This window comes from Leopardus geoffroyi, chromosome D1 (genome assembly GCF_018350155.1).
Source record: "Leopardus geoffroyi isolate Oge1 chromosome D1, O.geoffroyi_Oge1_pat1.0, whole genome shotgun sequence".
NCBI lineage: Eukaryota > Metazoa > Chordata > Mammalia > Carnivora > Felidae > Leopardus > Leopardus geoffroyi.
Window position 1 is genome coordinate 1,772,759 of NC_059329.1, and position 16,519 is coordinate 1,789,277.

At 40.2% G+C, this 16,519-nt stretch overlaps 1 protein-coding gene across 14 annotated transcripts in view; it reads left to right on the forward strand.

Annotated features, from left to right (window-relative positions):
• The window catches only part of DYNC2H1 (dynein cytoplasmic 2 heavy chain 1), a 347,379-nt gene that overhangs the window by 276,638 nt on the left and 54,222 nt on the right, over positions 1-16,519 (forward strand). For 13 of the 14 annotated variants that reach the window (XM_045486606.1, XM_045486608.1, XM_045486611.1 and 10 more), the window contains one exon: positions 9,599-9,688. The exons of the other annotated variant lie outside the window; for it this stretch is intronic. In XM_045486606.1, the coding sequence (XP_045342562.1) occupies positions 9,599-9,688 (90 nt within the window). The remainder of the gene's footprint in view (positions 1-9,598; positions 9,689-16,519) is intronic. 14 annotated transcript variants of the gene reach the window in all.

The following is a 16,519-nucleotide window of genomic DNA, read 5'->3' on the forward strand; positions in this document are numbered from 1 at the left end:
TGCCCTTGCAAGTGGGGGAATGGGAGGGGGAACCACCAGGTTGGCTGAGTCAACAGGGAGCCGTTGCTCGACCCGGTCTCAGCCTGGCACCGTGGTCCGGTCTCCCATAGACGTATGAAAAAAATGCTCAACATCACTCATCATCAGGGAAATACAAATTAAAATCACAATGAGATAGCCCCCTCATACCTGTCACGATGGCTAACATTAACAACTTAGGCAATGACAGATGTTGGTGAAGATGTGGAGAAAGAGGAACCCTTTTGCCCTGCTGGCGTGAATGCAAACTGGTGCAACCACTCTGGAGAACAGTATGGAAGTTCCTTAAAAAATTGAAAATAGAACTACCCTATGACCCAGCAATTGTACTACTAGGTATTTATCCAAGGAATACAGGTATGTTGTTTCAAAGGGACACATGCACCCCAGCGTTTATAGCAGCACTATTGACAATAGCCAAAATATGGAAAGAGCCCAAATGTCCATCAACAGATGAATGGATAAAGAAGATGTGGTATATATATACAATGGAGTATTACTCGGCAATCAAAAAGAATTAAATCTTGCCATGTGCAACAATGTGGATGGAACTAGAGGGTATTCTAAGTGCAATTAGTCAGAGAAAGACAAGTATCAAAGGACTTCACTCATATGTGGAATGTAAAAAACAAAACAGATGAACATAAGGGAAGGGAAGCAAAAATAATATAAAAACAAGGAGGGGGACAAAACATAAGAGACTACTAAATATAGAGAACAAACTGAGGGTTGCTGGAGGTGTTGACGGTGGGGGGGGGATGGGCTAAATGGGCAAGGGGCATTAAGGAGGACACTTGTTGGGATGAGCACTGGGTGTTATACGTAGGGGATGAATCACTGGATTCTACTCCCAAAATCATTATTGCATTATATGCTAACTAACTTGGATGCAAATTAAAAAAAAAAAAAGATGTATACTATAAATCCCAATGCAACAAATACAAATATCACAGAGGTATGCGTGATGAGTCTATATAGGACATAAGATGGAAACATATGCTTTACTTAATTAGTCCAAAAGAAAGACGAGGAAATAAGGAAGTCAGAAGTTACCAGTATCAGGAATAAGATAGGGACATCACTACGTTTCTACAGACATTCAAAGGATAATAGAATATCTTAAACAACTTTATGCTGATAAATTCAACAACTGAGATGAATTTTATGAATTTCTTGAAAGATACACACTACCAAATCTCACTCAAGGAGAGACAGATAGCCTCTACTCCCTATTAAAGAAGTTGAATTTTATTAAAGTTCCCATAACTCTTAGAGTTTACTGCTGAAATGTAATAAATACTTAAGAAATAATACCACCTCTGTGTAAACACTTTCAGAAAATAAAAGAGGCAGGAATATTTCACTACACTTTCTGAGACCAGCATGGCCTGATTGCAAAAGCTAACAGGTATTGTAATGGAAGAAATCTGTAGATTAACTTCCTTCCTGAACATAGACTCAACAAGATATTAGCAAATTGAACATTTGTTTCTAATTGTTTTTGCAAAAATACAAAATTCAACAAAATGTAAAAATGGATTCTAAGTGGGATTTACTCTAAGAACACAAGTTAGGTTGAATTAAAAACAAACAATGTTAATTATCATTTTAGTAGACTAATAAGAAATTACATGTTTATCTCAATAGACACAGAAAAGGCATTAGACAAAAGTCAGCGACCAGTCATGATTAAAATTTTCAGCAAATCAGGATTAATGGACCTTCTCAACCAGATAAAGGGCATCCATGAAAAAGCTGTGCTAACATAATAGTAAAGGACTGAATGCTTTCCTCTTAAGACCAGGAATAAGGCATCAAGGTCCTTTCTCACTGCTTCTATTCAGCATTGGGCTGAAGGGTCTAGCTAGCATGACAAGTTAAAAAAAAAAAAAAAAAAAAAAAAGATAAGGCTGGAAAAGAAGAGGGAAATCTGTATTTATTTGCAGAACTTATGGTTATCTATTTTCAACGTCTTACAGAATGTACAAAAAAGTTCCAGAACTAGTAAGAACATTTAAATTTAGCAAGGTTGTGGGATACAGAGTAAGTATGTCAAAATGATACATATTCTGGAAACAAACTATTGAAAGTTGAAATTAAAAGTACTACTTGCAATTTCAGGATGAAATTGACCAAAAATGTGTAACACTTTTGTACACATTGAAAACCACAAAGCTTTGAAGAGTGACAGTAAACAAGAGTCAAATAAATGGAAAGATGCGCTGAAAGGTGTACTGTGTTCATGTATCCAGAGACCCAGTATTGTTAAGATGTTAATTCTTCCCAAATTAATTGAGAAGTTCAAAACAACCCCAATCGGAACCACTACATAATCTTTTGTAGTGACTAACATTTGCTTCTAATTTTTTTTTTTTTGCAAAAATACAAAAGACCTAGCGTATGCTAAATAGTATTGGAAAAGAATGAAATGAAAGATCTTACTCAGCATGATTTCAGGAACTGTTAGGAAGATACAATCGAAGCACTATGGTATTGGTATAAAAATAGATATATAGCTCAATGGAATGTAATAAAGTCCAGGAAAAGACCCACAGATGTATGATCAATTGATTTTCACCAAATATACTATGTCAGTTAAAAGGGAGAAAGGAAAATCTCCTTAATAGTATAGAGCAATTGAAGAGCCAAAGCCAAAAAAAATTAATTAAAAACCTACACCTGTATCTCCAAACATATAAAAATTACCCCCAAATTGATTATACTGTTTTGAATATAAATTGTAAGCCACAGACAGGAGAAAGATTAACTAGACATACTCAACAAAGGAACATGTATGTAGAAATTTTTTGAAGTATAACTAATAATGAGAAGACAAGCATTCCAAATTTTTAAAAAATACTTGATTAGACACTTTAACAAGAAGGTATACATATACCACATTTTATTTATCCATTTATGTATGGGAGGACACTTGGGTTGCTTCCCTATGTTGGCTTTTGTAAATAATGCTGCAGTAAACATAGGGGTGTCTGCATGTCTGCATGTATCTTTTCAAATTCTTGTGTTCATTTTTGTTGAGTAAATACCCAATAGTGGGATTACTGGATCATATGTTAATTCTGTTTTTCATTGTTTGAGTAATCTCCATACTGTTTTCCACAGTGGCTGCACCAATTTACATTTCCACCAACAGTGCACAAGGATTCCTTTTTCTCTACATCCATGGTGACACTTGATTTTTATTTCTTGTTGTTTCTTGTGTTTTTGATTGTTGCCATTCTGACAGATGTGAGGTGGAATCTCATTGTGGTTTTGATTTGCATTTTCCTGATGATGAGTGATGTTGAGCATCTTTCTAAGTATCTTTTGGCCATCTGTATGCCTTCTTTGGAAAAATGTCTATCCAGGTTCTCTGCCCATTTTTAAATTAGATTATTTGGTTTTTGTGTGTGTGTGTGTGTGTGTGTGTGTGTGTAGAGTTGTACAAGTTCTTTATATATTTTAGATATTTACCCCTTATCAGATAGATTATTTACAAATAGCTTCTCCCATTCAGTGTGTTGTCTTTTCCTTTTGTTGATTATTTCCTTTCTGTGCAAAAGCTTTTTATTTTGGTGTAGTCCAAATACTTTAATTTTGCTTCTGTTTCCCTTGCCTGAGGAGCATCATATCTAGAAAAGTGTTTTCTATGATGTTAAAGAAATTGCTATTTGTTTTCTTCTAGGATTGTTATGGTTTCAGGTACATTTACGTATTTAATCATTATTCAGTTTATTTATGTGTATGGTGTAAGGATGTGGATGGTTCATCCACACACATCCAGATCAGTAGATACAGAAGATATGGTGTGTGCATGTGTGTGTATGTATACGATGGCATATTGTTCAGTAGTAAAAAAGGATGAAATCCTGCCTTTTGCAGCAACACGGATGAATCCCTAGGGTACAGTGCTAAGTGAAATAAGAGAGAGAAATACTGTATGATTTCACTCATGTGTGCAATTCAAGAAACAAAATCAGCAATGGAAAAATGAGACAATCAGAAAGTCTCTAAATACAGAGAACAAAATGGTGGTTGCCAGCAGAGAGGTGATGGGAGTATGAGTGAAATGGATAAAGGGAATTAAGAGTACACCTAATCTAGATGAGAACTGAGTAATGTATAGAATTGTTGAATCATATTGTACACATGAAACTAAGATAAAACTGTGTGAACTACACTTAATTAAAAAATAAAAAAGTACACAGATGACAAGGAAACGTGAAAAATTCTTAGTATCATTAATCATTAGGAAAATGAATATGAAAGTTACAATAAGAATATAAATATACTGAAGTCAGTTGCATTTCTATACAGTAGCAGTGAATGCTAGATTTTAGTATTTAGAGTATCCAAAAGGAAATTAGGAAAGCCATTCCACTTATGATAGTATTGAAGAGTAGATACAGGGAAATAAATTAAGAAAAAAGAGCAAGACTTGTACAATAAAAACTGCAAAATATCATTGAAAGCAATTACAGAAGGCTAAAATCAATTAAAAATCATCCTCTGTTAATAGGGAAATGGAGAAGTGACTACATAGATACAGATTATTTTTAGAGTGTAATGAACGTGTTCTAGAATTAGAAAGTAGGTAAGTCGATTGATTTGTGGATGTTGAACCATTCTTGCATTCTGGTAGTAATTCCACTTGGATCTTGGTGAGTGATTATTTTAATGTATTGCTGAATTTGGTTTGCTAATATTTTATTGATAATTTTTGCATCTGTATTCATCAGTGATACTGGCCTTTTTCTTTTCTTTTGTAATGTCTTTGTGTGTTTTACGCTGGCCTCATAGAATGAATTTGGATTGTGTTAGTATTGATTATTTTGTTTATGTTTGTTTATAGTTGCTTTATGTATTTGGGTTCTTTCATTTTGGGTGCATAAATATTTGCAATTCTTGTGTCTTCTTGTTGGATAGTGTCATTTTTTTTAAGTTTATTTTGAGAGAGAGAGAAAGAGAACACGATCAAGCACGAGTGGGGTAGGGGCAGACAAAGAGGGAGAGAGAGAATCCCAAGCAGGTTCCACACTGTCGTTGCAGTGCCTGACATAGGGCTCGAACCCACAAACCACGGGGTCATGACCTGAGCCGAAATCAAGTCAGACACTTAACCAACTGAGCCACCCAGTGGCCCCTACAGTCTTTGTTTTAAAGTGTATTTTGTCCAATTTAACTGTTGCTACCCCAGCTTTCTTTTCTCTTCCATTTGTATGAGAAATGTTTTTCCATCCCCACACTTCTAATCTGCATGTGTTTTGGGGTCTAAAAGGAATCTCCTCTGGCTACATATAGATGGGTCTTGGTTTTTCATCCCTTCTGTCACCCTTTGTCTTTTTATTAGAGTGTGATTCCATTCACAATAAATTAATTATTCATAGGTATGTTCTTTTTTATTATTTATTTTTTTTAATACATCCAAGTTAGTTAGCATATAGTGATTTCAGGAGTAGATTCCTTAATGCTCCTTACCCATTTAGCCCATCCCCCCTCCCACTACACCTCCAGCAACCCTCTATTTGTTCTCTAAGAGTCTCTTCTGTTTTGTCCCCCTCACTGTTTTTATATTATTTTTGCTTTCCTTCCCTTGTGTTCATCTGTTTTGTGTCTTAAAGTGCTCATATGAGTGAAATCGTATGATATTTGTCTTTCTCTAACTAATTTTGCTTAGCATAACACCCTCTGGTTCCATCCACGTAGTTGCAAATGGCAAGATTTCATTCTTTTTGATTGCCGAGTAATACTCTACCACATCTTCTTTATCCATTCATCCATCGATGGACATTTGGGCTCTTTCCGTACTTTGGCTATTGTCGATAGTGCTGCTATAAACATGGGGGTGCCTGTGTCCCTTCAAAACAGCATACCTGTATCTCTTGGATAAATACCTAGTAGTGCAATTGCTGGGTCGTAGGTAGTTCTATTTTTAATTATTTTTAATTTTCTATTTTAAAACCTCCATACTGTTTTCCAGAGTGGTTGCACCAGTTTGCATTCCCACCAGCAGTGCCAAAGAGATCCTATCTCTCCGCATCCTCGCCAACATCTGTTGTTGCCTGAGTTGTTAATGTGAGCCATTCTGACAGGTGGAAGGTTGTATCTCAGTGTGATTTTCATTTGTCTTTCCCTGATGATGAGTGACGTTGGGCATTTTTTCATGTTGGTTGGCCATCTGGATGTCTTCTTTGGAGAAGTGTCAATTCATGTATGACATTACTTTAAGTTCTCTATCAAGCATATTACCTCCCTTTCCTTTAGGTGTCTTTCTATGATTTCATCCTGTTCTTTCATTTGGGATGGATTCCTCTATGTCCTCATTTTGTCTAACTCTCTGTGTCTGTCTCTGTGTATTAGGAAAGTTGGCTATGTCTCCCGCTCTTGAAACTAGTGTCCTTATGAGGAAGAGGCCCTGGCGTGTCCTTCCAAGGTGTCTCCCACGTGTGTTGTGTGTGTCCTTTTGTGGCCAAGATCCCTTTGCCTTCAGGCCAGTCGTCTGCAGGGGCTGTCTTTGCCTGTTGTGGGCCGGGTGTGGTCCCTGTGTTGTTAGTGAGCCAGTCTGGGGCACCTTTGGCTAGAGTTTGGTCGGACCGGTTGTTTCCCAGAGCTGCAGTAGTGCCGAAGTACAGGGCACTGGGCCAGCCTTGTCCCCCCAGGTTTCATCGGAGGTGGGCCTGCAGTCAGCCCAGGTGTCTGCCCCCAGCCCACTGCCAGGGCTGCAGTCGAAGCTGAAGGTGTGTTCGGTTATCTTTTCTTCTCCCCAGGGCAGCAGTCACTTGGAAGTGTCGCTGGCCCTTGTCAGCTCTGCCGTTGCGGTGTCCTGCTTGTGACGGTGCGGCAGACGGACTCAGGCTGAGGGCCGGTTGGCTGGAGCACGGCCGCCAGAGAGCTCGGCACAGGAGGTACGCCGTTAGCCAGCTAGGTGGGGGTGTCCTCACTCATCCCCACTGGTGGGAGCGTCTGTGTGCATGCGGAGGAGAGAAGGGGTGCCCACCAGATCTTTCATTCTTGGAAAAGTTTCCTGAACACTCCTGCCCGTCCTGCACATGTTCACAGATTAGCACTGTCCACACTCCTTACGGAAGTGCTGAGTTGAACAATCAAGACTTCCACATCAGTGGAGTGTAGTAACCTGACTGACACACAGGGTAGCTAACTACCCTGACACTAATATTGCTAACTCTCTCTGTTACGTGTTGCTACATAGCAAATTGCCATAAAACTGAGTGGTATAAATGACCAGAATGTATAGCGTCTCAGTCTCTGCAGCTCAGGAGTCTTTGTGTGACTTAGTGAGTACTCGGGTCTCCTGCACCTCCACAACCAGGTGCTGTCTAGGGCCGTGGTCCTCACAGCTGCCAAGGGCATCAGCAGCCTGGCTGTTGGCGGGCCTCTGGGCCCTACTGATGGGGGACTGATCATATGTCCATGGATGTCTCCATAAGCAGGCTCACAGCCTAGCAACTTTTTCACCTAGAGCGAGCACGGGAGAGAGAGAGAGAGAGCACAGAAGCTACAGTATGTTGTAATGTAATCTCAAAAGTGGCATCCCATCTCTTTCGCTGTATTCTTCCATCAGAATCCAGTCACTGGAACCCGTTCATCCTCCCGCTGAGGGGGTTTCACCAAGGCATGAGTGCCAGCTGGCGGGGATCGTTGGGGGTGTCTGCAGGAACATACCATTTATGTAATAAGCCAGGAAAAGAGGCTATCTTTCTACAGTAAGAAATCAGAATACTGAAGAGTGTGAAAGCCTGGTGTATCAGTTACTTATTGCTACCTAGTAAATGACCCCAAAACTTAATGGCTGAAAACAAGAAGAATCGACGTATTTAGCTCATGAATGTAGAGTTTTGGCAGGATCTGGTGGGGCAGGCTTATCTCTGGTCCGTGTGACACCAGCTGCGTCTGCTCAGCCTGGACCCAGAGGATCTTCTTGCAAGATGTCCATTCACAGGCTGGCATGTCGTTGCTGATGAGTGGCTGGGAACTCCGCAGGACGATGGCTGGAGACACTGGTTACTCCTCGTGGGGGCATGTCTCCGTGGGCCTCTCCGTTCGGGCCGCTTCACTCCCTTACAGCGTCGTATCTTGGTTCTGAGATGGTATGCCCCACGACACAGACGATGAAAGGTGCTCATCGTGAGGCCTGGACCTGGAAACCACGACACAGCATCACTTGTGCCTCGTCCTGCCTGCCAGCTTGCCGCTGAGCTCGTCCTCACGTTGGGGGACACTGACCTCACTGTCGACGGGAAGGTACCGAAATCTGCATCAGTTGTCTTGCCATATGACAAATTCCACCAAAATCTACTGGGTTAAACATTATTTTAAAAATTCATTTATTTTCAGCTTAAAAACCTGAAATTTGGGTGGGGCTTGGTGAAGAAAGCTTGTCTGTTCCACACAGCTCCGTCACAGGTCTGGCAAGTCTGTGCCGGCTGGAAGCAGGAAACCTCAGCCTGTCGCCACATGGGCCTCTCCAAAACTTGGGCTTCACCAATGGTGGATGGCTTCCAAGCTGAAAAGTCTGAAAAGACAGAAAATACAAGCAATCGAATTCTTGAGGCCTGGTCCCGAAACTGTACATGAAACTGCTGCTGTGGTCACAGGACCCCCGTTTGAGGAGAGGAGCGCCCAGGTCAGGCCTCAGTGGGAGACGTGTCGAAGGATTTGGAGTCATGTTAAACTCCCCACACCTTCAAAGCACAGTTCCGGCACTTCTCTGGCACATTCCTGAGAAGGCTCACTTTACACATGGAAGGTAACGGAACCACATGTTTCCGAAGGTCGTCCTGCACCCTGAATTCCCATCGTCATGTTTGCGTTCCATGCATTGTTGATACATTCTACAGTGTTTTTTCTCAGCTACACAATCAGTGTTCTGGGGTGTGACATCGATGTTCTCTCCTTATCGCTCAAGTTCAGAAGTTTGAGTGATGTTTTTATCATGTTTGCAAAGTCCAGCAAACCCTCACAGAAGAGGTGTGATAGGACGAACATGAACTAACGAATATTGTGCAGGAAAGAAGTGTACACAGTGGAGAATGAGGTCAGATTTAAACGGCAAACTGATGTAGAATGGTTTTATTTACTTATTTAACTTTAATTTAGAGCACTTTTTAAATGTCTTCTCTTCTGAGTGTGGTTTTGGGATGGAAGTTCTATTATATTTTGTTCTGCTTATAGCTTAAGGAATGTCTGTAGGAGCCAAGACTTGTTAAACATTCTTGACCACTGATAAAATGAACTTGTCAGATTTGATGTGACTTCTTTCTGACTAAGTATTGTCGTGGGACAACTGGCTTGCTGCTCTGTATCTGCCTATTGATGCTTTTATTCTTTCAAGAGTTTTTACTTTAAAGAATCTCTTTTGAGAGAAACAAATGAATCCATTCTGTGTCATTCATTTTTACTGTGATAAGAGAAAAAAAGACATATTGCAAGAAAATAAATTCATGACACACATAATGTGGATTATGCCAAAACATTTTCCCCATCACACCGCTGTTGAAAGGTCTTTTATATGTAACACTGGAGCCTTTTTCTGTTGCAGTGTCCTGTGGCATGGCAGAGCAGGTGGGAAGGCCCAGAAGACCCCTTACAGTACCTGAGAGGCCTCGTGGCTCGTGCCCTTGCGATACAGGTAAGGGTCCGTTGGTCAGTGACCCCGGTGTCTGACGCGGTGTTACAGACATGGGTATGGAGATCACATGTGTGCGGCAGCTGGTGAGAATGATTTTGTACGCGAAGCACCGCACATTCGTTTCTCACTCCATCGTCAGGGTTTATGTAGCATTCTTTAAAAGTAACGAGTAATGAGGGAACCATGAGTTCTTATCAACAGCGATCTCTAATTTGGGGGGAAGGAGATAGATTAAAAAAAAAATAAATAAATAGATTACTATTAGAATTCATGAAAAAAAAAATCTTGGCCCAAACCCTGAGATTTAAGATGAATATACAGCTAAACCTTAAACTGTTGTCATGATCCTAGAATGAACGTAGGGTACATAACTGAAATACTACCCAGTAAAATAGAGCTATTACTATAGCGATAGCATCACGGGATTTTAGGAGTTAAATTTTGTACAGGGACAGTAGTGTCTCAACACTTTCAGCTCATAACTTCTGCCTGCGCTCAGCTGGCTTGCGCATCTGGAGTAGTAAGTGGCAGTCTGTGGTCTGTGATGATCTGCAGTTTTAGGGAAGCAGTCCTATCCACTGTGCTATTTGTGCACAAGATAAGCCTTGGTTCTAGAAATGTGACAATACAGCAGCCTAATTGGCTTTCAGGACAACAAAGTCTTCCCTGAATTTTTGTCTGCATCTCGCTCTTACCACATGCATACCAATCTCAGCAGCTCGCTGGACTGGCATAATGAGCAGATGTTGACAGCAGCAAACAGGCAGAGGATGTTTAAACGGCAAGCGTGGTCGTGGCAAACTGTCCCCCTGCAAGTACCCAGTGAGTGCTGGTAAGGTCAGCAACCTGGGCACCCGTACCAGTCAGGACTTCTCTGGGCGTCTCAAGTCTTGGGTCATATCTGCCAGAGCCCAGGTTATTAGTTGCATAGCAAGACAACTCCAGAGTGTGGTCCGCGTCCTGTAGCTCTGTGACCTGCCATGGAATGGCGGTATGCTGACCCGACGTGTTGGGGTCTTGGTGGTTTCTTCCCTCCCACCTGGTCATTGTCACAACCCCTCCCGACTTTGTGCACATGCTCCAGTTGGCTATCTTCCCGGGAGGGCCCCCGTGGAAGGGGGCGGGACGCCACAATGCAAATGATGGAGCCACCTGCAGGTGGGTTTCCTTGAGTGCCCTGCTCACACTGCCGTCTGTCCTTGTGGCCCAGTCTTCTGGGTCAGCCGGGGCTGTGCGGCCAGAGGGGGCATGGCTGGCAGGTGCCCGGGGGGGTGGGGGGGGGTGCTGCTGCAGTTGGAGGCTGTCCCATCTGACAATGCAGGACAACACCCCAGGGGGCTGGGAGCAAAACTCCAGACGTTGGCTCCTGACCCCATGACAGCTGTCCCTGTATTTGTCAGTGGTGGTGGCCCGACGACAGGATCCTGGCTGTGCCTCTTGCCTGGGTCACTGTGCTCTGCTGTGCTCAGTTCTTCACAGCTGCAGACTCCGGGGCAGGCGAGGGAAGTGGGCATCCGCGCTGGTGTGAGTGCACCTGCCCCCCCTTGAAGGACGCTGGGTTGTGCACGCCCACCAGATTGGGGTTGCACACGACACCCGCCCACCAGGTCGGGGTTGCACACGACACCCGCCCGCCAGGTCGGGGTTGCACACGACACCCGCCTACCAGATTGGGGCTGCCCATGACAAGCGCCCGCCTGAGTGGGATTGTGCATGACACACACACCCCTGATGTGGTTTCGCACGTGAGCCTGTCATATTGGGGTGGCACATGACGCACTCCCACTTAATTGTTGCACACGCCACACGCCCATCTAATTGTGGTTGGACACTGGGGGCGTGGACTGTGCAGCGGTACTACCACTAACACTACTCCTGTGTGCACAGTGCACACAGTTCAGGAAAGCGTTCTCAGTAACACAGTGTCTAGGAAGAACCTGGACGTAACATCCACTCCTTAAGTAAATCTGCAAACTCCTTTTGTACTCCTGTCCTGGAAACGCTACTGGAATGATGTGTGAAGCTTTTTTTTTTTAACCTTCCTGGATTTTTAAAACCTCAGTAGAAAATTTTCCTAGATAAGTATTCTTTTAATGTCCGTTCTGTGAAATCTTACTAAGTGAGAAAATATTTGGTGGGTCTCATTTCTTCTTTTTCTTTTTTGTTTTTGTGTTTCAATTAAAGATGACTTCTGTTAGATATTCTGGTAAACAATAGGAGACGTTTTCCTCCTCGGGAAACTTTAAGGCAGCACAGCTGAGGGCCATTGTTCTGTCTCCTCTCAGAAGGGAAATAGCCCCAGCTAGGACCTCCTCTCGAAGGACTCGTGCTTAAAGACAACTCGCTCACCTAGAATTCACTTTTTTTCTTGAGTGTTTTATTTAATGTTGCAGGTGCAAATATGTCAAACAATTTTACAAAGATTTGGATTTCACCATAGCCAAACAGGTATACCATACTTTGTTATTACATTTTTATTAATATTTTTTCCTAAAATGCTTCCAACATTATTCCTATGCTTATCTAGCTGTTGCATTCTCTCTTAAGATTTCTATTATCATCCTGTTTCTCCCCTTACTGAAATACAGAGTTCTTAATCTCTTCCCATAACATGAACAGTTTCACAGTCGTTATTTTTAAAATTTTATTCTTGCAACAAGTACATATTTATACTTGAGACCAAGAATTTCAACCTAGAGAGCAGATAAGAGGTTATTTTCACTCCAAGTGTCATATAAAATGCCTGATCCATATACAATGGTAAATAAAGTAAAGTAGATCTAAATGTCATGGCTGGTTGGCATTAATAACATCACACTTACTAGATTAGTAACATCTGTGCTTTACAAACACGAGTGTTCATTTCTGGGATGTCAGGAATTGTTTACAGTCGGCATCTACTTACTCGGATTACCAGAGAGTGAAGGCAAGTAATAGATCTTAGCCAAATATTAAAGTGGAACTGATCCGTATTTCCAATTAATATTAGGATGCTCTGAAGACGATTGGTGTCAGTTAAGGGAGCTGGAAGGTGAGTGGGTCGGAGAGGGTGGAGCCAGTGTGCTCAGGTGAGGCCTTTCTTAGGAGGGGACGTGTGAACAGAGGCTTGAGCTGAGTGAGAAGGCAAACCGTGGGTGTGCCAGAGAGAAAAGTCTAGGCGGACGAGCCAGCACGTGCAGAATCTGGGACAGTAATGGGCTTTGCTTACCTAAGGAATAAAAGGCCCAGTCCACGTGGCTGGAGCGTGTCAATGAGGTGTTGAGAGTAGGCCTGAGGGGCGCCTGCACGGAGGGCTGCTGGGTTCCGCCAGCAGCTGCACACGGTCTTCGACATATCTTCTTTAAGTTTCGTTATTTGTAGTGCATGCATCAGACGTGCTTGTTTTCGTTGTTCATGGAGTCCCCCAGACGCCACTTAGTTATCAAAAGAGAACTGTTTTATCCAGTTTTTCCCTAAAGTAATCCATTTGAAGAATACAATTGCCTTAATTTCAACCACATAATCCGTGAGTCGAGCACTATTGATAAACCAAGTCACACTGAATTTTATGTTTATCAAATACTCCTCACATACATAAATTATGATTAGAAATTATAGTCGTTATCACATATGACTAGAATATTTGTAATTAAAAATAATCTTAACAGGCATGATTATGGTAAAAAAATAAATTTTCTGATTTTTGAACTTTCATTTAAAAACAGTATTTTTAAGTTTCATCTAAAAACAAATTGAAGCCATAATTTTACTCACTGAATTCTATTTTTGTCTTGAACTCTAAGATTTTCTTATATATAAGACATGGCAATTTATAAGCTCAGTTTTTTCCTAAATAAGAAAATAAGCTATCGAGTGTCATTTTTATAAACATACATATATTCAAAGCCACCAACTAAAAGACAAAAATTATCAGATTGGAGAAAATAAAATTGAAATATGACTGCTATAAGGCATCAAGGCATTGCCCTTTAAATATAAAGACACAAATAGATTAAAAGTAAAATGATAGAAAAACTATGCCATGGTCACATTAGTCAAAATCCCCAAAACAGCAACAAAAACATTTAGCTGTCTTAATATCAGGCAAAACAGGTTTCACAGAAAGGAACATAACAGGAGATAATGAAGATTATTTTATAATGATAAGGTCATCAAATTATGAAAATAACAATGCTAAACATTCCATTTCTAATAGTTTCAAAATACATGCAGCAAGAACTGATAGAAATGCAAGGAGAAATAGGTAAATCCATCATTAAAGTTGGAGATGGCAGAACATTGCTCTCAGTAATTGAATAAGAGGCAGAAAATCAGTAAAGTTGTCTAAGAGTTGAACAGCATTTAATTAACTTAATAAAAATGGAACATTACATCCAACATCAACAGAATATACAGTCTTTTCTAATGCAGAACATTTAAAAAGGTAGATCATAGATCAAGTGTCCAGTAATCTAAATGGATTTAAGCCACACAGATACGCTTTCTGCTCACCTGGTGATTTGACAAATTTATACATTATGCACAGTGTGGCTGCCATCTGTCCTACGTTCTTGTTACAGTATCCTGAACCGTATTCTCTAGGCTTTGCCTTTACTCCTGTGACTTACTCATTCCATAAGTGGAATCCTGTACCTCCCTGTCCCCCTCTCCCAACTTGCCCATCCCTAACATCCCTGGAAGCTGTCAGTTCTACGTATTTGTAGGTCTGATTCTGCTTTTGTTGGTTTATTCATGTGTTTGTTTTCTTTATGTTTAACTTAAAGGCAGAATCATATGGTATTTGTGTTTTTCGGTCTGACTTATTTCACTTAGCATGATACCCTCTAGGTCCATCCATGTTGTTGCAAATGGCAAAATCTCATCCTTTTTATGGCTGAGTAATATTCCCCTCTGTGTGTGTGTGTGTGTGCATGTTCATGCATGCACACGCATACATCTTCTTTATCCATTTACCTATTGATGGACACTTAGGTTACAACCATGTCTTGGCTATTGTAGATGATGCTGCAATAAACATAGGGGTCAATGTATCCCTCTGAATTAGTATTTTCATTTTCTTTTGGTAAATACCTAACAGTGTGTCTCTATTTTTAATTTTTTGAGGAAATTCCACAGTGTTATCCAGAGTGGCTGCACCAGTTTACATTTCCAGCAACAGGGCATGAGGGTTCATTTTTCTCCACATCCTCACCAACACTTGTTATTTTCATTTTGATTTTAGCCATTCAGACAGGTGTGAGGTGGTATCTCAATGTGGTTTTGATTTGTATTTCCCTGATGATGACTGATGTTGAGCATTTTTTCATGTGTCTGTTGGCCATCTGCATGTCGTCTTTGAAGAAATGTCTGTTGAGATCCTCTGAGCATTTTTTAATTGGATTGTTTATTTATTTCTTTATGTATGCTGGATATCAACCTCTTATCAGATATATCATTTGCAAATAATTGTTTCCCATTCAGTAGGTTGCCTTTTTCTTTTGTTGATGGTTTCCTTTTCTCTGCAGAAGCTTTTTAGTTTGATGTAGTTCCAGTAGTTTGTTTTTGCTTTTGTTTTCCTTGCCTTATGAGACATACCTAGAAAAAAAGTTGCTATGGCAATGTCAGAGAAATGACTGTCTATGCTCTCTATAGGATATTTGGTGGTTTTCTGTGTCACATATAGGGCTTTAATCCATTTTTAGTTTATTTTTGTGTTTGGTATAAGAAAGTGGTCCAGTTTCATTCTTTTACATGTAGCTGTCCGGTTTCCCAGTGCCTTATATTGAATAGGTGTCTTTCCCCATTGTGCATTCTTGTGATTGCCTAAAATATTTATTTACCTTAAACACTTTTTCCAAGAAAATGGTACCTTAAAACAAAATAAAGTGACATCAGTTTATTAATGCATTTCTTTTTATACTAATTGCTTTTATTTATAAAAAAATATATTTGTTAATAGGCTATTGGCCAGGCCTAGCTAAAATGATATATTTTCATATACTTTTTTCAGTATTTTTTACATATTTAAATGTTTTCACATAATTAGGTTCATACTATGTGTCTGTTTTTACATTCTGATGAATACATTAGGTCATGAATATTTGTAGTGTCATTAAATATTTTTCAAATACCAGTTTTTATTGCTGTGTAATTTTTATTGTATTGATTTACCACATTTGAATTTCTAATTCTTTGTTGTATTGTAATTTTTATGGTATTGATTTACCACATTTGAAATTTTAATTTTTATTACATTTATTACCCTTATAATTTCTTAATATTACAAATAATTTTAAATTAGCAAGCTATGTATAATAGTCTCTTCTTTGGTTTTTTTTTTTAAGTTTATTTATTTACTTTGAGAAAGAGAGAGAGAAAGTGGGTGAGTGACAGAGAGCGAGAGAGAATCCCACACTGGCTCCACGCTGCCAGCACAGAGCCCGACACACGGTTTGAACCCACTGACCATGTGATCATGACCTGAGCTGAAATCAAGAGTCAGATGCTTAACTGACTAGCCACGCAGGTGCCCCTCTTCATTGTTTCTTTAATTAGCATTCTGAGAAAAGGAATCACCAAGTAAACCACCTTGCATATTTTTGAAGGTCTGGCACATTTCATCGTTTCTTTATAGAAATACTGTATCAGTATACACTCCTACTAAAATTCTGTCCACATTTCATACTACCAAACTTTGAGCATTATCATTTCTTATTCTGCTATTCTTTTGGACTAAAATATTATCTTAGTTTTAGAATTTATGTAAGATTAAAGATAATCTTACCTTTCATGTTTCAATAAGTGTAAACAGTCTATGATTGTTATTAATTTATTTTCATATATGTGAAAACA